The sequence below is a fragment of the Arachis hypogaea genome, chromosome 5, assembly GCF_003086295.3.
Source record: "Arachis hypogaea cultivar Tifrunner chromosome 5, arahy.Tifrunner.gnm2.J5K5, whole genome shotgun sequence".
Lineage (NCBI taxonomy): Eukaryota > Viridiplantae > Streptophyta > Magnoliopsida > Fabales > Fabaceae > Arachis > Arachis hypogaea.
In genome coordinates this window covers 38,456,097-38,478,076 of record NC_092040.1, presented here as the reverse complement: position 1 = coordinate 38,478,076, position 21,980 = coordinate 38,456,097, and the positions used below count along the sequence as shown (strand labels likewise).

The window sequence follows — 21,980 nt, the reverse complement described above, 5'->3', positions numbered from 1 at the left end:
ATTGTGTTATTTGTATTGATTTAAATATTTGGTATTATTAGACAATATTAGTATTGATTGTGGTTTTGCTTTAGTATTGATTGTGGTTATGCTTTAATTTTAAAGAAGGGCTGTTTCTTGTTATATTTTTCTAAGTGAATTTTACTATGTTAAATAATGGTTGGAGTCTTGGAAATTTGGATATTTTTATATGTTAGCTTACAAGAAGGTATCAACGTAATATAATGTTAACGGCCCGGTTTCACCCGGTTTTCACCCGGTATAATTGTGGCCCGAAAGTGTATTGGTTTCATCGGGTCTAGGGTCGGGTTCGAGTCTAATAAATAGGCCCGGTGTATATTTCGGGTCGGGTCTGGGTCCCATCAAACCCGGCTTCACCCGGTCCATGTGCACCCTTAGTTCTGACATTAATGTCCATGATTGTTAATGTATTTGATATCTGTGATATTGGAGTTAACACAATTTTGACAAAAAAAGACATATAAATGTCATGATTTGACAAATCTAGCCAGAAAGCTGGTATTGTATATTACATAGCAAAATTGTAACTTGGAAATGGAACTAAATATTCATTCCATAAGCTATAATTAACCTTGACATAATTATAACACAAATATTTAGCAACAAAAGTCTCAAAACAAGTGTATGAGTCTGATGTAGCAGTAGAATATCAAATGCACCTAATAGTACCAATACAAACCATGAACAACAAAGCATCAAGTTGTGAAATATAAGCACTAGGCATAAGTTACAAAAAAAACCATAGTATCAGAGTCGATAGAGCTCTCAGTACAGTAAGTCCTTGAACAAAAAACAAAGTCACACTAGAAACTCCTATTTGTTGGGTGTGGAGTTGCTACTGCCACTAGAAACCCCGTTGTTGTTGCTAATTGAAGATGTTCCTGGTGGTGGGCGGAACCCAGGTGCTGGCCATCTGCCTGCTATTTGAATTGTGACTGGTGGAGTTGGCATGAATCGCATAAATCTTGTAGTCGTCCTTCGACTTGCATGATGCATTGTTTGTCTGGTAACTTTTGGTGGAGGTTGGTTAGTTGGTGATGTAGGCCTAACAACAGAAGGTTGTGGTGTGGCAGGCGTTATGGGAGTAGGTTGTGGTGGGGCAGGTCTGATGGGAGAAGGTTGTGATGGTGGTGGCCTCTTAACGTTTCTCCTCCTAATTGGTCTCTTGGACATGGTTGGATTCATGATAGGTCTAGGTAGCACATATGCAGTTGAGGAGTTAAAAGGTGGAGGTCTTACTGCCATAGGTTCTTCAGAAGGATTCACACAGTTCAGATCATCAACATTCACCTATAAATGGGTAATTGCATTAAGTCAAATATGCTATACAAGATAAATTTATCTTCATGCCAATAAGTAGAAGAAAAGAATGCATATAAATAACTTACATTGGGTGAATCTGAAGCTTATGCTTCAGCATCTGCTGCCTCTAAAGTCTCTTCCCAATACATCTCTTGCTCTTTGGCAGCATCCTCATCAAGATCATCAACAGCCATACCTTCAGTTGTTGCTGCTACACCCTGATGCTGACTACCACTACCTGCTGCAGCTCCTCCGCTAGCCATAGCTTCTTTCTTCTTGTCACATCCTCTGCTATTATGACCAGTCTGAGACCACAACAGCAATAATTGCAATTTTAATTTTTTTTATAAGACAATCAATATACACAAGTAAACGAAGGAGACATTGATTATTAAGTTATACCTTCAGACAATATTTACATTTAATGGGGCCAAATTTCTTCTTTGCTCTATGGGGATCAGGATTCTCCCTAGGACCATCTCTACGACTGTCTCTCTTTTTGGTAGGTCTCCCAATAGGTTTCCTATACACAGGAGGCAACAATGGATAGTGATTTCCCTTCTCCCAGTATTCCTGGCTTGGGACAGGTTGAACTGTCCACTGATATGCTAGGTTATATTCTCCCATAGTAAGCCAGTTATGAGCAAAGTCCTCAGCCCTACGATTTTGGTATGCAATGGCAGCACAGGCATGCCTACATGGAAGTCCAGTAAGCTGCCATAACCTGCATGAACAGGTCCTTCTCCCTAAGTCTACACTCACCTTCACAGATAACCTTTGAACCTCATAGACATTCCCATCTTCATCACCGGAGGGAAAGGGCCTCCAATAGTTGCTCTCTTTTTTCTCTCTTTCCAAACGGCTTTGTTGCACAGGGGTTATTCTACCATGATATCCAACAAGTGCCTTCTTGTTTCTTGCCAAAATTCTCATGACATAACCTCTCACTTCCTCTAACATTGTAATAATTGGCTTTCCTCGCATCTTTTTAATTTTGCCATTGAAGGTCTCGCAGTTGTTATTTGTATAGAAATCCACCTTAGGGTACTCACTGAAGTGAGATCTTGACTATTGTTGTGGTGAAATTTTGTTAAGATACTCTTAAGCGTGCTGGTTTATTCCCTTGACCCTCTCCATTGCAACTTCAAATTCTTGTGTTGTAGTAGCTTTTGTGCATGCCCACATTGCAGCCTTCATTTTCAATTCTGGCTATTATTTTCGAAAGTTCTGATAGATATGCATGGCGCAGAATCTGTGATGTGCACCTGTCATGATATCCTTTACTGCTGAAATTAGTTCCTGTCCATGGAACAGATGGATGAGTAAGAGTACTGAATACATATAAAGAATCTGAAATCAGATCAATTAATGTATATACAATGATAAAATGCAGTTCCAGAAATAGGTCTAGAATCCTTATTCTTTTATGCAGTTCTTTGGTGTAAATAAAGCATAACCATTATGAACCATTAGGAAGTTAATTTAACAGTTCCATTAAAATGATTGTCAAGAAAACACGCATGTCTTCAGATACAGGAACTGTGTTTGGTGTAGCTGGAACTGATGGATTTTGGCTGGCATCTACTTGGGCTTTTTCTGTACCATGGGTCTCCTCTGTAATTTGGGCTTCAGTTTGTACCCCTTCCAGGTGAAGAATTTTTCTAGGACCTTCTGCCTTCTTTGGAGTTGGAGTCCTCCTAACACAAACTTTCCTCCTCCTCCTTGATGGAGTAACATTAACCTCACCAGGTGCTTCTACACCAGCTTCTTCATTTGTATCTATAACATCTGCTTGGCTAATGGGGTGCTCTGTGTATAATTCAATCTTATGTCCATTCTCCACAGCAGCTTCATACATCTTAACAACATCCATGTCAAGTCGCAGAAGCCTCAAACCACCCTCAATTTCCATTCAGGCTGTCGCTAGTAGAAATTGGAGATGATTGGATACCTAATGTCTTTCAGTAGGTCACTAATGAAGAAGCCATTCAGAGTATCCACGTTAACTCTCTCCATCTTAGTAATTTCACCTTCTGCATAACACAACTTGCCATCCGACCCCCTTTCAAGTCTACCTCTATGGTGTATTACTAATGTGATATGCGTCGTGGTAGCCATTTCTGTCAATAACAAAAAATAAAATTTCATATCTTCTAATATTACCCAACACCCAAATGAATGAATCATCAAAAATTGAATGAACCATCAATAAACATAATCAGTTTATAACATTACCCAACACCCAGTTTTTTCAACATTAAGACATGAATAAAACATCAAAAAATGAACACTCCATATCAATACACCTACTATTGTATATACTCATTTATGTTCAAAAATACATGAGTAAGCAACTCAGTAATTTACTAAACAAAACATGGTATGCACTGCTACAAATTTCACCAAAAATATGATTAAGAGCTAAAATCTGCACAACTTAACCAAACAAATTCACCAATTTGGTGTTCAACAAGGACATTCAACGAGTACATAACCAAAGTTTAATCACAATCATCATCAAGAAGTTCAGAAAACTGTATATTTGTGAATTAAAATGCCTAATAAAAACAAAACTTAAGCCCTATGGTGATCAGACATAAGGTTTAAATCAAAGAATCCGTTCAGGCGATATATCGAGTATGTGGTGTGCAGCAAATTCAGACAGTATGTTTAGTTCAATGTAGGCATCAAACAACCCAGAAAATTCATCCACAGCAAACACATTCAATCCAAAACACAGAAATCATCTAACTTAATCTAACCAGATCACTAAAACAGAATGAAAAAGCAATTAAAATAAAGAAAAGAAAGACAGTGAAGCAGTGGAAGGAAACGGAACCTGCGTTGATGAGAGGGAAGGACGAAAAAAGTGGGCGAGACGGAGGAGTGGTGGTCGCAGCGGCACAAAAGTTCGCCGCCGTTGGTTGCTCGCCGAAATGGAAGATGCGAAGCAGGGGTTGTTCGGGCAGAGACAGGGTGACTTTGCGCAAAGGAGGGAAGAAATGGGGAAATCGAGAAGAAAAGGGAAGAAGGATTGGGGGATGCTGGTCGCCGGTGGTCGTTTCGGGCGGACGGAGGCAGTTGGGCGGATTGGTTGGTGGCGTAGGGTTCAGTATGTGGTTCACATCTCTCTGCTAGGGCATGCAGAAAGGTGGTTTCTTTCTCTCTCTCTCCTATATCCACCTGGAAGGTTCTTAAAAAAATAAAAATTAAAAATTAAAAGCCAGGTAAGCACTTAACGTGCCATGTTGGCCTTTAACCTAATGGAGTTAACGTTTTAATGATGTTCGGATACTATCGACAGACAGATCCAGCCTTTCATGGGTACAAAGTCACTTTTTTTCTTCTATGAGTATTTTTGTGAGCATTCATAAATTTCATGGGTACAAATGGTAGTTTTTCCAAAAATAATCAGATAATCTGATGAAGACACAACGATTATGAATAAATGTAATTATGGCGACACTTTTTAAAATTATTTTGTTATTATACTATAATTTTTATTCAACAAATTAATCAATCATATATTATTCTATTCCAAAATTATATAGCAATGCTAATTAAAAAAAGCAGAGATTATTATTCTTGTTATTCATTAATTAACTAGTAGTCTCCAGATAAAACAATAAAAGTAATCTTAAAATTTAATAATTATGCCTTTGCTAAAGCTTGTTTGGTTTTAAGCACTAAGCACCCCCAAAAATACCAAAATTACCAAAATAGAAAGAAAACTTTTTAAATGTTGAGAGAAACTAAATATTTTGATTCTAATTTATTAATTTCTTTTAGTATTATAAGTTTACTAAATTTAAATTTAAAAAATTAGTAAAATGAAAACTAAAATTGAAAAAATAATATAGAATAAGAACATTTATTTGGTCAGAAAACAAAAAAAAAATGTCAAATAGAAAAAGAAAAGAAGAGAACAGGAGGAGGGAAGTAGAGTTTGGTTTGGTTTGGTTTTGAAAAGAAAGGATGAGGGAGAATTAGAAATAGAATTAAAAAAAAAAGAAAAATAAAAAGAATAGCATAAAAAGGGAGAAATGAAATGAGTAAGAGGAGATGGGATTTAAAAGGGATACAAAATTAGGAGGCAGGAGGGGTAAGTGGTAAACGTAATAATGGGAATGCATGGAGGAGATGAGGTAGCAAAAGCATTAAGAATGCAGGTCGTCTCCACCCACAAAAAAGCCCACACCGCATACGAGAATGCTGACCCAATCACCACCGTCCAAGTGAGGAGGGGGCCAATTGCCAACCACCCCCACCCTGTTAATGATAATGATAATGTTAATGGGCAATTATGCCCCCACCGCATCCATCTATCTACCAGGCTGTTAGTTAGGAAAAAAAGGGGTGGGTGGGGGTGGGTATGGTATGGGTAGTGGTGAGGGTGGCGTGTTGTGACCGCGGCGCACGTTAGCCCTTTTCCCACATCCCTCCCCAACTCGGTGGTGCCCTCCTGGTCCTATCCACATCTCAAAATCAGCCGCATACACGCACGCTCACCCACACGCACCACCACCACCCTTTAACACCACAATTATGTCACCAAACGCCACTTTCTCTTCCACCACCACCAAACCCTTTTTCCACCCACCCACCCCCACTACTATTCCTTCCCTCTCTCTTACGCCGCCTCTCTCTCCTTCCTACCCCTAACCATACACTCTCCATTCTCTTTCTCTCTTCCTCTTCCTCTTCCTCCTCCTCTTTCTTCTTCTCTTTTTCTCTCTCTCCTTCATGGCCTCCCCTTCTTCTCCTCCCCAATCCACCCCTCCTCCAGATCCACCATCTGCGCTCCCCCTCGCTCTTCCCGTTCCTCCCCCCACCGCCTCCTCCTCTCGCCGCCTTCCTCCTCCCTGCTGGTCCCCCGACGAGACCCTTGCCCTAATTGATGCCTACCGTGACAAGTGGTACTCCCTCGGCCGCGGCAACCTCAAGGCCACACACTGGCAGGAGGTTGCCGACGCCGTCGCACAGAGATGTCCCAACGCCTCTCCGGCCAAGACCCCCGTCCAGTGCCGCCACAAGATGGAGAAGCTCCGGAAGCGATACCGAACCGAGATCCAGCGTGCAAGGTCCCTTCCTGTGGCGCGATTCAACTCTTCCTGGGTCCACTTCAAGCTCATGGACTCCATGGAGAAAGGTCCCTCACCTGTCAAGCCAGAGAACGACTCTGACAGCCACGACGGCGATGGAGTTGGCGTTGACCGTGACGAAGACGACGACGATCAGGATCTATACGAGGAGATCAAGAACGGAGGACACGGATCTAACACACGGAGCCTCAACAAGTTGTATCGCAACGGTTTTGGCGGTCCTCCCGGCGGTGGAAACGGCAGCGGCGGGTTTAGGATTAGGATTCCTACCGGATTAAGCGTGGCGCAACCTGGATCGAAGTTTTACGGGAAATCTGGTGGAAATCAGAAATTCAATAACCCTAATTTGAATCAGAACGCTGGATCTAACTTCGGGACGAGGGTTTTGGGGAAGAGGGAGAGAGAGAGGGAGAGGGATCCGGTTGGAGAGGTTGTGTCGGCGATCAAGCTGCTTGGAGATGGGTTCGTGAGGATGGAGCAGATGAAGATGGAGATGGCGAGGGAGATCGAAGCCATGCGTATGGAAATGGAGATGAAGCGCACTGAGATGATTCTGGAATCTCAACAGAGGATCGTGGAGGCTTTCGCCAAAGCAGTTTCTGACAAGAAGAAGAAGCCAAAGAAGACTCCATCCCCACAACAATCTTAGTTTCGGGTTTCTGAGTTTGATCTCTCTCTCTCTCTCTCTCTCTCTCTCTCTCTCTCTCTCTCTCTCTTAAGTAACACAAATGTCAGTTCAGTTCTGCTTTTTCTGGTTTAGATTTTTTTTCCTTTTTTATTTTGGGGTTACTTTTCTTCTCTTTTGTTCTGCCTCTTTTTGTAATTTAAGATGAGACACCCGCCATGTGGAACTTGATCAGTTTTAGGTTGTTTATTATGGAGTGTATTGATGGATGAATTATGAATGTAGCTTTAGATATTCATTCGTTTTCCACTCTTGAATTTGCTTCTGCTGATGCCGCTGCTACCACTTGATTCTCGTTTGCCTTAAAACTAAAATCAACCAAGCTGAATCTCATGTTTTAAGATAGTACTTGCTTTTTATGGTTTGAATTCATTACAAAGTACAAAATTTAAGTAAGCTGGCAATACTTTATGCAGAGTTTTAATGGCTAATATATGCTTTTATGATTTAAACATTCTAACTTTGAGTATCTCAGTTTAAAATAAGATTATCAGAATCGCAGGTGGTAAGACAGAGGAGGTGTGCATATTCTCTAGTTTTCTGGATTTCCCATGTTTATTACCCCGTTTGTTCTTTGCTTGGGATGGTTGTGTTTTCTAAGGTGAATGAATCACAAGGTGTTCATTCTGATTTAGATCTCATCTTGGTAGCTGGAACTCTGGAGAATCTGCCGAATGCTTTACACGTTGGGCAATAATTTCGAAGCCATAGCGTATGGTATTAGTCTATTGATTTTGACCCAGTAGAGTAGAGAAGACAAAAAAACCGATCAGAAAAATAATAATGGTAAAGCGTATATAAAAAAATTAACTACCAATTAGTCATAACGTATAAAATACATATTCGACATCTCATAAGAAAAATATTATACTAATATAAACAAATTTGATTATTTATATATTACAGATTTATTATTCTATTACAACAAATTTGATTATTCTGATAATTGATTTCTTGATGACTTGATTTCTTGATGACTGATTTTTAATACGGGCCTGATACACATACAAGTCTACAAGCATACAAGTTGGCCCAGCCTAAAGAGAATTCACGCGCATGAAGATAGATAACATGGCGCGTCAAAATCACGCGCTCAACACTCGAACGGTTACGTATGGCAGACTCTTCCACTTCTTCCACTTCTTCCATTTCTCAAGGCGCTTTGAAAACAAGGAAACCCTCCCATTTTCGAGCGAAAATCAAAGTTCAAAATATAGAAATCGTTGTTCGAAAACTCCATCAAAACACCATCAAACTCTCCGTGAAGAATCTGAAAAAAAACAAAGCAACAATACTCAACGTAAGTCCATTAAGATTCCTGTATATTTTACTTTTCTTCTACGTCGTTCTTCTAGGGATTACTATTATTCTTGCTTCTTTGTTACACTGTTCTAAGTTCTACGTCGTTCTTCTAAGTTCTACGTCGTTCTACATTGTTGTTCTAAGTTCTCCTGCTATTTTTGTTGATTTTTGGGGTTTATTCCGTAGATTCGGGGGTGTAAACTGCTTAACCTTGTAATGTGGCTTGATATTGAAGCATGGTTGAGTGATATCTGACTGATATCTATATGGATGTATCTGAATAATATCTATGGGTGTATCTCACTGTAATCAATGGGTGTATCTTGTTGATATCTTTGGGTGTATCTGACTCATATATATGGGTGTATCTTACTGTTGTCAATGGGTGTATCTTATTGTTATTAATGGGTGTATCTGACTCATATATATGGGTGTATCTTACTGTTATCAATGGGTGTATCTTATTGTTATTAATGGGTGTATTTGAGTCATATATATATGGGTGTATATTACCGATATCTTTGGGTGTATTTTTAGTTTAAGAGAAAATGGCAGCAAGAAACCAAACAAAAGACCTTAAATATGCCACACATCTCCTGAATGATAAGTTCAGAAACATGACTGAGAAGAAGAAGGCGATTGTGAGGGATCTTGGATTCGGTGGGTTGATGCACATCCCACCACTAAGGGTGGATCACCAACTCTTAAGGGAGCTGGCAAACAACTTCAAACTTGGGGAGAACAGACTGAAGACAGGATATGGTTCTTTCCAAATAACCCCAAAAAAATAGGTGATGCGCTTGGCATCAATGCAACAAGTAATTAGCTCAAAATTATAGGTGTATATTAAGTTGTTGCTTGGGTGTATATTAAGTTGATGCTTGGGTGTATTTGAACCGACTTGGATGCTTTGTTGTCTTCCTTTTTGTAGGAGATCTATTTCCTGAGAAAGTTGAGTATAAAAAACTTTCTGATGATGACAAAATAATTTATAGAAGATTCCAGGATAAGACCCTCAAAAGTCTTACCGATGAAATGATGGAAATCGGCGTTGGCAACGAAGAGGAACGCCTGATGTTCAAGAGGATATTCATCCTCTACATACAGATGGCGTTCCTTTTGCCAACGACGATAAACAAAATATCGCCCGTGCACCTGGCCCCAATTTTTAAGATGGACGGCATATCGGAGAGAAACTGGGGGGCATGTTTTGACCTTCATGATCAAGGGCATTACAGACTACAAGGAGAAGAAGAAGAAGGCAATTAATGGCTGCCTCTTCGCCCTGATGATAATCTACTTTCATCTTTCAAAAAACAAAGGCAAGAACAGGACTGAAAGACCACCAAAGCCCTGGATTGCCAACTGGACTAAGGAACAGTTGGTGGAAAGAATGACCGCAGAAAGAGAGGAAATTTTGGTAAGTAAACATAATAAGTTAGGTGTATTTTATTTACTCGAATGCTGCTAACTAAAATATCTCATGTTTCAGGGGATTGTGAAGATGGCAGAGACAAGAGAAAAAATGAAAAAACAAAAGAAAAAAAAGAAAAAAAACAAGAAATAAAAAAAAACAAAAAAAGGAAGGCAAGCCCAACATCGTCTTCGCAGACAGAAACTACTGACAGTGACACTTCTACCTCTGAGTCTGAGGCTCAAGAAGACTCAGAGGATTCGGGAAGAAAACACCCCGGCAAAAAGGAGAAAAAGTAAGTACCATACTTGAGTGTAATTTCTTTTTCGGTTTGGGTGTATTTTGTTTGTCCACGTTGGGTGTATGTAGCTTATTAAGCAGGGTGTGTTTCGTTTGCTGCGTTGGGTGTATATTGTATATTTAGTTGGGTGTATCTCGTGAATTCATTTGGGTGTATTTTTAGTATGTTCTAAATGACAATTGTTTGCCTTCCAAAATGAACTCAAGAAAAAGAAAGCAAAGGCAAGAGGAGTCAGAATCTGATTCAGAATCTGAATCTGAACCAAGTGATGAGTAATGTCCTGAAATTAATACTCCTTTCTTTTGGCTTCATTATAAAGATTTCGTGTATTAACTGAAGTGTCTATTATTAACTTATAGGAGCGAAGAATCATCACCTGCGGAGAAGGAGAAGAAAAAGAAAAAAACAAAAACAACTCCAAAAAAGTAAGTAATTCTTTGGATAAAATTCTGTGATAAAATTAATTTTTTATTTCTGATTGGTACTGTTTTTTTTCCACCCAGAACACAACAAAAAAAGAAAAAAGTTGTTGTGGAGGATTCACCTCCTGAAGAAGATCAATACTTTGACGGGTACAGTACCTCGTAAGCTATACTACGGTCTATCATTGTAATTATTTTTGTTAACGTCTTATTTTATGAATGTAGTGAGAGATATGAAATATCAAGTGACGAACTCGATGAATGGCTAAGGGAAAACGTTGATAAATCTGCTGCAGAGGGGTATGTCTTGCTGGGCTGTGTATTTGAGATTTTGGTGTCTTTTGTTTGCTAATAATTGTATATTGTTTCGCAGGGAGAACCAAGCTGACCTGCGATCGACAGAAGGTCGCTATGTGTCCTCTGAAACGTAAGAAGCTTTATTATTTAATAAAATCTTGTTATCATGATTTGGATGTATTCTGTGAAACAATTTGGGTGTATTTTGTGGATCAAGTTGGGTGTATGTTGTTTACTAAGTTGGATGTATATTTCGTTTGAATAACATGAAATCTGTTTAGACTACCGGCTGTGAACTTGGGAAGTGATGATCCTTCCTCTCAAGGACGCACAGAACAGAGTAGTGTAAACCAGCCGTCACAGAGCATGTAATTTCTCTTTCAAATAACCGTTACTTTTGTTCTTCTAATACCTTCTACTTCTAATTCTGTATATATTTTTTTTAGAAAAAAAGCCCTTTATTATTTTATTCAAGAAAAAAAAGGCAGCAAAAAAAAGCAAAAACTGCAAGTATGTAAGTTCTCAAAAAACAAAGCCCGTCTTCTTTTTGAATTGTTCAGGTGTATTTTTTGACCTTCTTTGGGTGTATTTTAGGTTGACTCCGACTGATTCGAATATGATGGTTGTTAGGGAACAAACACCGTCGGAAGCGCTTGCAATGTGAGTTTTCCAAAAATATTTCAACCTTATAACCTTATTATTTTCAAATACGTTGTTAACCTTTCATTTTTATTCTTGTTTAGAGTCCCGATCCAGGTTTTTGTGCCGGCATCCCAACAAACAACCACTGACACAGATTTCGAACCAACCCCTATGCTACAGATTGAAGGGACTAGAGAAACGTAAGAAAATAGTATTGGGTGTATATTTATTTAGGGTTTGGGTGTATATTTGCTAACAGTTTGGGTGTATATTGTTCCTGATCAATTTTTTTTTACGCCATGATTAATTTTGTGTAACTGTGCAGCACTCCTGAAACCCCCAAACAACTTCAAGAAACCACACCCATGCTTCCCCCAGCTCCAACTAAAATGTAAGTTCATCAGACTAAAATCAATCTTTGCTTATCATCCGTATATTCTTATTCTTACTCTTATTCTTATACATCATGACGCAGTCATCCAGCCGCAGAAGACGCTGCTGCCCTGTTGATGATGGCACGGACAGCAACATATGTTCCTAAAACAGATCCAGGGATGCCATCATTCAGCCTTGAATTGACAGATTCAAGCCAGGAGGGGGCGTTAACGCAGGAGACAGAAAGGGAAAAATCTCCAGAAACTGCAAGTATGCTAGAACAATTAGACAGTTTGGTCCAAAAATTAGCAAGCAGTGCGGCAAAGGGAAAAGACGAAAGTCTACAAATTCAGAGGGAGACTGGGGGAGAAAGTTCTGCAAAGTTTGAAACTTCTGGGGGAATAAATCAAATTCCGGATGATATGAAACAAAAGTGCTACATCTGGGGGGACGAGACTGAAGGAAGACGCAAATGGCGATACTAACGAGTATGAGGAGATATGCACTCTGATTGGCCAAGGAGAATACATTTTGATGAGAATGCACCTTGCATCCCTCCAGGCAAAAAGTGATATAGAATCTCAGGTAATTTTAGACTAACATTAATGTTTTTACACCAAAGTCAACTGCAATGTTTATTAATTTAAAATTGATTTCGGCATATATTTCTAGATTGTATCTGCCATCTGCCTCATCCTAAACCAGAAAAATGAAAAGAGGTTTCAGGAACAAATATACTGTCTCCCCCCCGATATTGTGGTAAGTGTTACTTCTACGAACTTTGGGTGTATTTTCTGCATTGATTTGGGTGTATTTTTTAGGTTAAATTGGGTGTAAGTTGTGTATTTTCAGTATTTCATTTCTTGTTTCGCAATTCTTGCAAAGCATGGCACTTTCGGATCACCCAAGGGGGAATTCATATCCCCGAAAACGAAAAAGGAATTCAGGGTGGAAGCCTACCCGAGTTTCATTCACTTCATAGATAGAAAAAAATTAAGTTCGCATCCATATGTAAGTTTTCGTTTGCTAAATTTGTTAGTACGCTTATTTACTTATATGCCAAATAAAATAACACACTGTTGAAATGTGGCAATCCTTTAGATTTTTGCTCCTGTTTGCTACTCAGGACATTGGTGATTATGGTTGATAAATACAACAAAGCGGAAATGTCAAATACTTGACCCGCTACACAAAAAAGCTCCAAGTGATGAGAGAAAGGACATTAATAAATTCACTGTAAGTTGCCTCTGTCTTCTTTACTTTAATAGATAGGTCTATTTCGAAGGTTGTGTTGGGTGTATATTCCATATTCAGTTGGGTGTATCTTGTCCATTCATTCGGGTGTATTACTGATTTGTTTTGGTATTTAAGGGATATGTATTTTCAAGATTGATAACATATGCCGGCGGGAAACCTCTGGAGAAAGGCGAGAAGGAGAAGGAAATTAAAGCATCATATGTTAAAATATCAGGCCAAAAAACAAGGTATAAATTTGTGACTCTGAACATTAAACTTTCCTAAATGAGATTTGTAATTTATTTTCTTCGTTTTCAGCTATGACTGCGCTATCTACGTAATGAAGTGGCTTGAGTTAATTGAGCCGAAAAACATTAAAAAGGGGAAGTATGAATGGGATAATTGGCCACAGGTAACTGTCTTTAGAACTATATAACTCTATATTACTTTACTGAATTAATATTTATATTTAAACATAACATACTTTTTAATTGTAGGAGGAGGTGGACCACTATAGAGTGGAGTATGCTTCCCGGATACTATTCAGTGAGATGAATAAACAGAGAGATCGGGCAATTAGAGAGAGTAGTGCTATAAGGCTGTCGAAGCCATCCTCTGTATTATTGAGTCCGTTTTGTCAAATTAATTCTGCTGATATAGAAACTGGGTAATCCAACTTCTGGGTAGTTTGTAAATTGAACAAATGATGTAAATATTTGCCATTTATCAACAACTTCTATTCCATGTATATTTTTCTGATAGTTAAACTATCTGTGCTGGTAAACTGCCTGTGATGTATTCAAAAGCTGTATTACAGGTGGTAAAATATGAAGCAAAAAATCAAGGCATATATAAACGTAAATTATAAACTGTTACACCCAACGCAAGTCTAATAATACACCCGAGATTGAATAAAATATACACCCAACTGTCTGTGCTGTATTCAAAATGTATGAATTACATGTACTAAAATATGAAGAAAAACATCAAATGAAATATACGCCCATAACTTGCGAATTTTTACAGCTTTTGTTCTATATGTATCTATATAACTGTTACACCCAACGCAAGTCTAATAATACACCCAAGATTGAATAAAATATACACCCAACTGTCTATGCTGTATTCAAAATGAATGAATTACATGTACTAAAATATGAAGAAAAACATCAAATGAAATATACGCCCATAACCTGTGAATTTTTACAGCTTTTGTTCTATATGTATCTATATATGTGTCTATATATTAATTGTGAATTATAAAAATACACCCAAAAAGAACAGTGCTTTTACACCCATATTCTATATAACTATACACCCAAAGAGTTATCCCCTGCTGCTGGTACCCTGAACTGATAATTTATAACGTGTCCTTGATATTGGCTGCAATTTGAATGCGCCGCTGATGCAGCATCAAACAGGTTTATCTGAATATAACACTCACACATTAGGTAAACTATTAACGAGAAAAATAAACTCAATCGCCACAAATTTAAAGAACATTACTTTTACCTCGCTTAAAACTTTCGTCTTCTTCTTCTTTGTGGCATTTGCAATCTGTTTCTCCAGCTTTGAACCTAGCCTGTTTTTTGGACGTCCTCTTGTTCGAATCCTTGGAGGGCTTTGAAGCTCGTTAACGGATTCCAAGTTGGTGTCTTCGTGGGATAAAGAAGATGTCCCCTTCCTTTTGGCTTTTAATGCTTCCATCTCGGCCATGGCGCAGAATTGCAGTCAGCTCCTCCGATTCGGAGGTAAATTCGCAAATATTTTGCGAACGAAAAACCAATTGGTCGAACCTCTTGCTTCTTGGCTCCATTAGTGGCTCGTCGTGGCTGCTCTTGATGTGTGTGTGTCGCCTCTTTACCTTCTTGCTCCATCGTTCCAGTATATATATAGGGGACACTTGGCTTACTTGTTCGAAGCTTAACACGCTTAGTGCGTGACGGCACAGTATCCCTCTCGACTCGAATAATAAGCATTGGCATTTTACCTCGGCTGCAACTGAGTCGTAGGTAACCGCGAACTTGTTGAATATTGAGCTGGAAACTTGTTCTCCGACTTCGTATACTGAATAGCCTAGAGCGGAATTCTTTAATCTGGTGATGCAATTCGCCTTTCCTCTGAATTGCGCTTGGACTTTCCTAAACTTTGCGTGAGTGTACGCATCTTGAAACTGAGCTTCAATGGAGGATTTGGTTGCAGACGGTATGACCGTATGAAAATCTGCAGCATCTGATTCTCTCTCTGCTTGCTCCCTGCTTCCGAGGCAATTATCGTACTGTTTGACGAACTGAATAAGCGAGCTGTTCCGGGTGATGTACTTGTTAAAAAATGAATGCATGCTCTCGCTCCTTTGTGTGCTTCTCATCCCTGCCCAGAAGTGGTGATCCAGATAGATAGGAACCCATATGTGACGGTCTTCGTACAGATCTGCATAATACACCCAAACACAGACTGTAAAATACACCCGAGAGATCGTACAATTTACACCTCTACTGCAGATTTTAAAAACACATTACCTGAAAGCCACTTGTTGTCCGCAAGACCAAAATTCAGCAGAAAATCGTTCCAATTCCTATCGAATGAGTCTTTGCTATGAGAGTTCCAAACAACATGGCTCATTTCTTGTTCGATATCGGCATGTCCCTTGTACCCGTTTAATTTGCTTGGAATCTTCTTCATGATGTGCCAAATACACCAGCGGTGAACTGTTGTTGGCATACAGGCCTCTAAAGCCCTTTTCATTGATGCGCACTGATCGGTGAGAAACCCTTTCGGAGCGTTTCCTCCCATGCAACGAAGCCAGCATTGAAATAACCATTTGAATGATTCAATTTCTTCGTTCTTCATCAAAGAGCATCCGAGAAGTGTTGACTGACCGTGGTGATTCACCCCGACAAAAGAACCACAGACCAAATTATACCTGAAACAAATTACCATGGTCCAGAATGCAAAATCATTAGGTACACCCCAACAAATGCTTCTAATACACCCAATGAAACAGCCAATATACACCTCTGCCGCGGATTCGTAAAAATAAATTAATTTAGCATCATAAATAGGGACAGTTTGTTACCTGTTTGTATTGTAGGTGGTGTCGAATGAAATGACGTCTCCGAAATACTCAAAGGCGGCTCTGCTTCTTGCATCGGCCCAAAAAGCCAGCTTAATCGATTGATCCTCCTCGAGTTCGAGCTCAAAAAAGAAATTCGGATTCTTCTCTTTCATTCTTAAGAAATATTTCCCGAATTCCTTTGCATCTTCTTGTTCGGAAACATTCCGCACTTCCCTGGTAATGTAATTCCTCACGTCCTTTTCGATAAAATTTTAACTCGCGGTGACCCCCGGCAGCCGCAACAAATGATTGGTAGGTTTTGCTTGGTCTGATACCGGCCTCATCGTTATTCTCTATCATACGACGAATGGACATGCTTAGTTCCCTGTGCTGTTTGAGCATCTCTGCTTTGCTTGGACAGCAGGGGTGTGAATGATCCAGCACAACCTTTGAAATGATCCAAGCACCGACATCCTTCAATGTGTGTATATAAATTCTTGCAGGACAGTTTAAACCGGCTGTCAGATTGGTCTTCTCGGTTGGAGATATTTTAGATTTCCATTTTCCCTCTCTACTACATGTAATCAGTTGATTCTTAATCTCGTTTCCCTTCCTATTTGTGCACCGAACTCTTGTAGAGAAACCTGCAGCCTTGGCGTAGTTCCTGTAAAATTTTCTGGCATCTTCAAGGGTGGTAAAGGTCATTCCAACCTTCGAAACAAGCTCGTCATCAACAACCGAGAGAGGCTGCACAATACACCGTGTCAGAACTGTGAATACACCCATAGATATGATTCAAATACACCCAATCATCACTACAAGGTTTTTGTTTATTTGTGGCAGTTTTTTTTCTATTTGTGGAGGTTTCAAACCCCCTCAAAAAGGATTGTGGCAGTTTCCAAAACCCCCAAAATTTGAGGTGCCACGAGCTTTTTTGTGGCGGTTTTTCACAACCCCCACAATATCATTTAGTGGCGGTTTTCTATCCTTTTTGTGGGGGTTCTGTGCTAGCATTTTGTGACAGTTCTTGGTTAATTTTTGTGGCAGTTCAAAACCCCCACAAAAGAAATTTTTCATTTAAAAAAAATAGCTATTCTGTAGGGGTTTTAAACCTCTACAAACCTATCAATATTATTCTTAAAATATTAATCTGGATGTTAGAATTACATTATTATACTAATCATTTACTATTTAAAAGAAATACTTAGGCAAGACATTAAAAATGTAAAAGAAAATTAAAATATTACATATTTAAACAAAAGAAATACTTAAAAAACAATCAATATAATACATTACCATCATTTTTCAATCACATTAATTACAACAACAAAATATTAAAAATAACATGTATTAAACATATAATAATTAGAGAACACTATGTACATAAATATATATCTCAAGTGAACTAGTGTCCAAACCAGCACTAATCATTTCTTCTATTCTTTTTTGAATCTGCAGATTACATATTTTCTATTTCAGCTACTGAAAAGCAATAAAGAAACAAATACAAAAGGCTAAAAATAATTAACATCAAAATTGAAAAGAGTACAAGTACAAACCTCAGAGATGCATGTTGTTCGAACTCATTTTCAAGGGCTTCAGATCACAAATCAGTTGCATTTACATGTGACTAGTGCTGAAATAGATGTAGAAGGATTATGCATTAGCATTTGACTTATCATTAAAAGGCAAATAGATGAAATTATTTATATGTTGAAAAATGCATGATAATAAACATTGTGTAAGTGACACATTAACATGTGACTAGTGCAAACTAATTAGCATGCTCTGTTCAAATCAAGATATATAAATGCAGCTTTTTGCAACTATATAAATCAAGATATATGTAAGTCACCATCAGTGGTTAAAGGTAATGTGAATGTGTCCAAACCAATCAACTACAAGCACACTGCAAGAAACTATACTACCAAATTGATCATGAAAGTAGAAACATTATCATTGATGGGATCAATACAAGTCGTGTCAAATCAAACCGAACCTAAGATAGGCAGAAAAGCCCCAATAGATTGAAATACAGAGAATTATAAGTTGTCATTGATCCTTACACTTGATTGATTCAGCTATGGTGCCGTTTAACTATTTATCGAGCAATTAACTATTAGCAGAGTTTTTTATTCAAGAGAGAAAAAGGTGCAAATTACCTTGAAGAAGACAAAGAACGGGACAGCAGAGACGGAATAAGCCTCGGATATCTCTGGTTGTTCTTCCACTTCAACCTTCACACCAATAATCAAGCAAAATCAAGCACACAGTAAAGTAATTGAAATGAAAATGGAGGAAGTAGAGAAGAAGAAAAGTAAAAAAGCGAATCCTTAAGAAGTGGGCGTGAGGGAAGTCAGTGGATAAGTAACAGACTCCTAGCTGTACAAGAATTGAAGGAACTATTATAGTATTAAAGAAGAAGAAAATGCTAATTATGATGCTAATTGGAAAGTACCTTTAACATCAAAAAATGCTTGTTGATTGTGCTTGTACTTCCACCAAAGAACAAGGCCGAAACCAAGAACTATAAGGCAGAGACATCCATTATTGATGTCGGCATAAAAACAATGACACAATTTCACAATTAATTTGAAAAAAGATGAAACTCTTGAGAGATCTTATTCTTACCTTCAGTGCCATTTAAGTTCATGGACATTGACTCATGCCACAGCAGTTTGGTTCTTTTCCAGTTGCACAAACAAGGGAATTTCTAACAATGCTAAAAAAAGATTAACAAGAAAAATAAGAAAATTCTCTTGTGCTATTATTAATTTTAGCATGTTTTACACATATCAAAGCAAGAAGTTTTACAGCTAATATTAAGGCAAGAAGTTTTACAGCTAATATTAATTTTAGCATGCATCTAAATTCTAGATTTTGTACCAAATATAACAACATCCAGGCTTTTATTAGGCATATATTCATATATAAGTAATTTCTCTTCATTAATTAATGTAATTTCATTCTTAAATTCTTTGATCCCGTGTCCAAAACCGATTGAGAGCCTCTTAACTACTATTCTTTGTCCATTTTCCAATGTACCCTGCCATTTATCAATTGCAAATTAGCTTAAAGTTTTTCATTTTGCTATTCTAATATCCTTGAAAAAAGTAATATGTTTCTTACCTTAAACACAGATCCAAAACCACCTTCTCCAAGTTTATTTTTGTCTAAAAAGTTATCAATGCAAAAAGCTATAACTGATAGGTCATACAATAGAAGCTCTGGATCCTCCTCTTGTTCTTTCTTGATATGATCCATTAATTCTATATTGGTCTCTAAATTATCTTAAGACAAATTAATAATTACTCTCCATTATAATGATAATAATTCAATAAGTTACTGCATAATAAAAAAAGAAAGGAGAATTATTTACCTTTCAGAGTGGCCTTTTTTCGTCCATTCCATATCAAACATGAAACGAAGAGCATGCCACATAATACGCCAATTGTGACCCAAACTGCAATTCGTATTTTGCCCTTGCATCCATTTTTTGTCTCTTGAATTGTTTAATGTCACAGTACAAAACACAAAGATAAACCATATGATATAATTCAGAATTAGAGAAAGATTAAGAGTAGTTTAAGGCCAAGTAAATGTATTACATACCTAACTCTGAAGCAGGAAGTCTAATATAAAGATCTTGGCCTGCATCTGGTAGAATCTTCAAGTCATTAAGATCACCAAACCACAAAGCATATTCTTTTATGGCATGAGGCTAATTACTACAAGAAATGAAAGAAAAAACACATCAAAAGGCAGCTTCAAACCTTATAAAGGAAAAAATATGAATAATGGAAACTGGAAAGCAACTAGTCATTTAGCTCTTGCACTTTTATTGGTATTTGCAAGTTCTTTCACAGGGAAAAAAAATCAAGAAGGATAAACAATCTTAAGCAATAGCAATAGCTATTTATTTCACTAGGAACGAGGCCAATCATCAGTTCATCACTACAGTTGTAATAAAGTGAAGAATTTATATTCTTTCAAGCAATTCCTAGTGAAAACAAATCTGCATCGATAAAAGAGAATAACCTCTAATGAAAACAATTGAACCTAATGATCACCTAAACTATGAACCCTAACACCCTTTTTACTTCAAGAAAAATCAAAATTTTTAATAGAGAATAACGATTTTCCATTTATGTCTCTTCACCTTTATAATATATCAAATCAACTTAACTTAATATATCAAATCATCTGCCTTGGCCTGAAAAATTTACAGAAGATAAGAGTACATTAGAACATAAGAAGTAGGATTTGTGTATAACTTTGCTAAAACTATATCATCAAATTATCACAAAAACTAGTATCTTTGAAAAAATTTGAAGAATTGAAGAAAGCAAAGAACGAGAAAAAATTAGGAGCAAATCCTCATTGTAATGACTCGACACGACATGAAAATCAGTCCACGAGATCTGATAGCTTTAAACATATCTTCAATCGAAGCTTACAGAGACTCACTAGCTCGCCTTCTTGATCTCCTCAGCTAGCACTACCGAATTCGCGCCCAAACCACACCATCGAATCCGTGCCAAAACCGCACTCTGAGTGCTTTAAGCCGCCGGAGGAAAAGCAGAACCAGCGGCACAACCCGTGGTGGAAGACGACGTAGAAGCAGAAGATTTAAACCATTACCTCAACAATTTGAATCAAATCGTCACTAAGAGGTCAACAAAAATTCAGAGGCTCCACGATCTCCATTCATAACTCCAGCGGCAACGTTTTGACGGAGGATCGGAGACGGCGGTGGCAAGGAGATGAATGGCGGTGGCAAGGAGATGAACGGCGGCAGTGACATGGAGATTTTAGGGTTTCACAGAGGTTCCTCTTCTCTCTCTCTCTCTCTCTATTTCTCGCTTGAAGCCCAGTTCTGAATGTTCTTTTTTTTATTTCTTGTTTTGGGCTGATATTTATTTGGGCTAGAAGTTTTTTTTAGTATTGATTGGGTTGTGGGAGTTATTGTTAATGATTTAGGGAGGTTTTAAAAATAGTCACTATTAAAATATATTATGGAGGTTTATAATAACCCCCACTAAAAATCTTCCACAAACAAGCAAGAATTTTGTAGTGCATGTCTAATATGATACACCCGAACCACAACAACTCAACTACAGAATAACCTTTAAAGCCATAAACTGTCAATACACAGGCTGCAGAATACACCATGTCAAAAACTAAAAACACACCCAATCATGTCTGATATAATACACCTGAACAACAACAACTCAATTAAAAATAACAAAAAACTAGTAAAGTGTATATACACCCACACTTCTAGCTAAAATACACCCAAAGAAGAATTGATCTACACCCGAGCGTCTGCTATAAATTTCAGGTAATTAATCAATGTTCAGCAATTTTTAAACTACACAATGCTATACAAATTACTGTAAATCAAACCTCAGGAACTTCGTTAGATTCAAATTCATAATCCACTTCGCCTGGATTCAGCAGACAATCTGAGCTTGAATGATCCATTATCTTCAAAACGAGTTCAAACTTTGATTTCAGAAAACAACAAATCAAAAGAGAAAACGAAGCTCGAGTTGCAGAGAGAGAAAAAGGTAACGTAAACGAAGAACATACCAGTGAGAAAAGGAGAGGAAAAGATCGATGGAGAAGAATGAGGGAAGACGCGCGAGAAGAAGAACAACCAAATCTCAAAATAACGAAAACGAAGAAGGAAACAAATATTTTAAATTTGGAAGTTAGATATACGCGGGATGTTATATAGCGCGTGTAATCAACGTACGTGGAGCAGCGCGTATTTTGATTTTATTGTTTAATAAACTTGTAAAGCATACAAGCCCTAATGGCTTG

At 37.9% G+C, this 21,980-nt stretch overlaps 3 protein-coding genes across 3 annotated transcripts; 2 read left to right on the top strand and 1 right to left on the bottom strand.

Annotated features, from left to right (window-relative positions):
• Window positions 1-462: 462 nt before the first annotated feature.
• On the bottom strand, window positions 463-5,222 carry LOC112801324 (uncharacterized). Its single transcript, XM_025843994.2, has 4 exons — window positions 4,163-5,222; window positions 1,726-3,443; window positions 1,410-1,628; window positions 463-1,311 (listed from the first exon to the last, which is right to left on the bottom strand). The coding sequence occupies exons 2-3, from the start codon at window positions 2,305-2,307 to the stop codon at window positions 1,428-1,430; spliced, it is 783 nt and encodes a 260-aa protein (XP_025699779.1). The 5' UTR covers window positions 2,308-3,443; window positions 4,163-5,222; the 3' UTR covers window positions 463-1,311; window positions 1,410-1,427.
• LOC112801323 (uncharacterized) lies at window positions 5,214-7,359 on the top strand. The gene has a single exon (XM_025843993.3). The coding sequence runs from the start codon at window positions 6,067-6,069 to the stop codon at window positions 7,072-7,074; it is 1,008 nt and encodes a 335-aa protein (XP_025699778.1). The 5' UTR covers window positions 5,214-6,066; the 3' UTR covers window positions 7,075-7,359.
• A 340-nt stretch (window positions 7,360-7,699) lies between these two features.
• LOC112799667 (uncharacterized) lies at window positions 7,700-13,847 on the top strand. The gene is made up of 19 exons (XM_072237157.1): window positions 7,700-7,827; window positions 8,122-8,410; window positions 9,905-10,121; window positions 10,334-10,399; window positions 10,487-10,552; window positions 10,631-10,699; window positions 10,775-10,849; window positions 10,923-10,976; window positions 11,128-11,214; window positions 11,441-11,506; window positions 11,590-11,688; window positions 11,814-11,879; window positions 11,964-12,448; window positions 12,536-12,622; window positions 12,716-12,874; window positions 12,990-13,099; window positions 13,235-13,347; window positions 13,418-13,511; window positions 13,597-13,847. Exons 2-13 carry the CDS (start codon window positions 8,167-8,169, stop codon window positions 12,346-12,348), a joined length of 1,494 nt encoding a protein of 497 aa, XP_072093258.1. The 5' UTR covers window positions 7,700-7,827; window positions 8,122-8,166; the 3' UTR covers window positions 12,349-12,448; window positions 12,536-12,622; window positions 12,716-12,874; window positions 12,990-13,099; window positions 13,235-13,347; window positions 13,418-13,511; window positions 13,597-13,847.
• The last annotated feature ends 8,133 nt before the right edge of the window (window positions 13,848-21,980 follow it).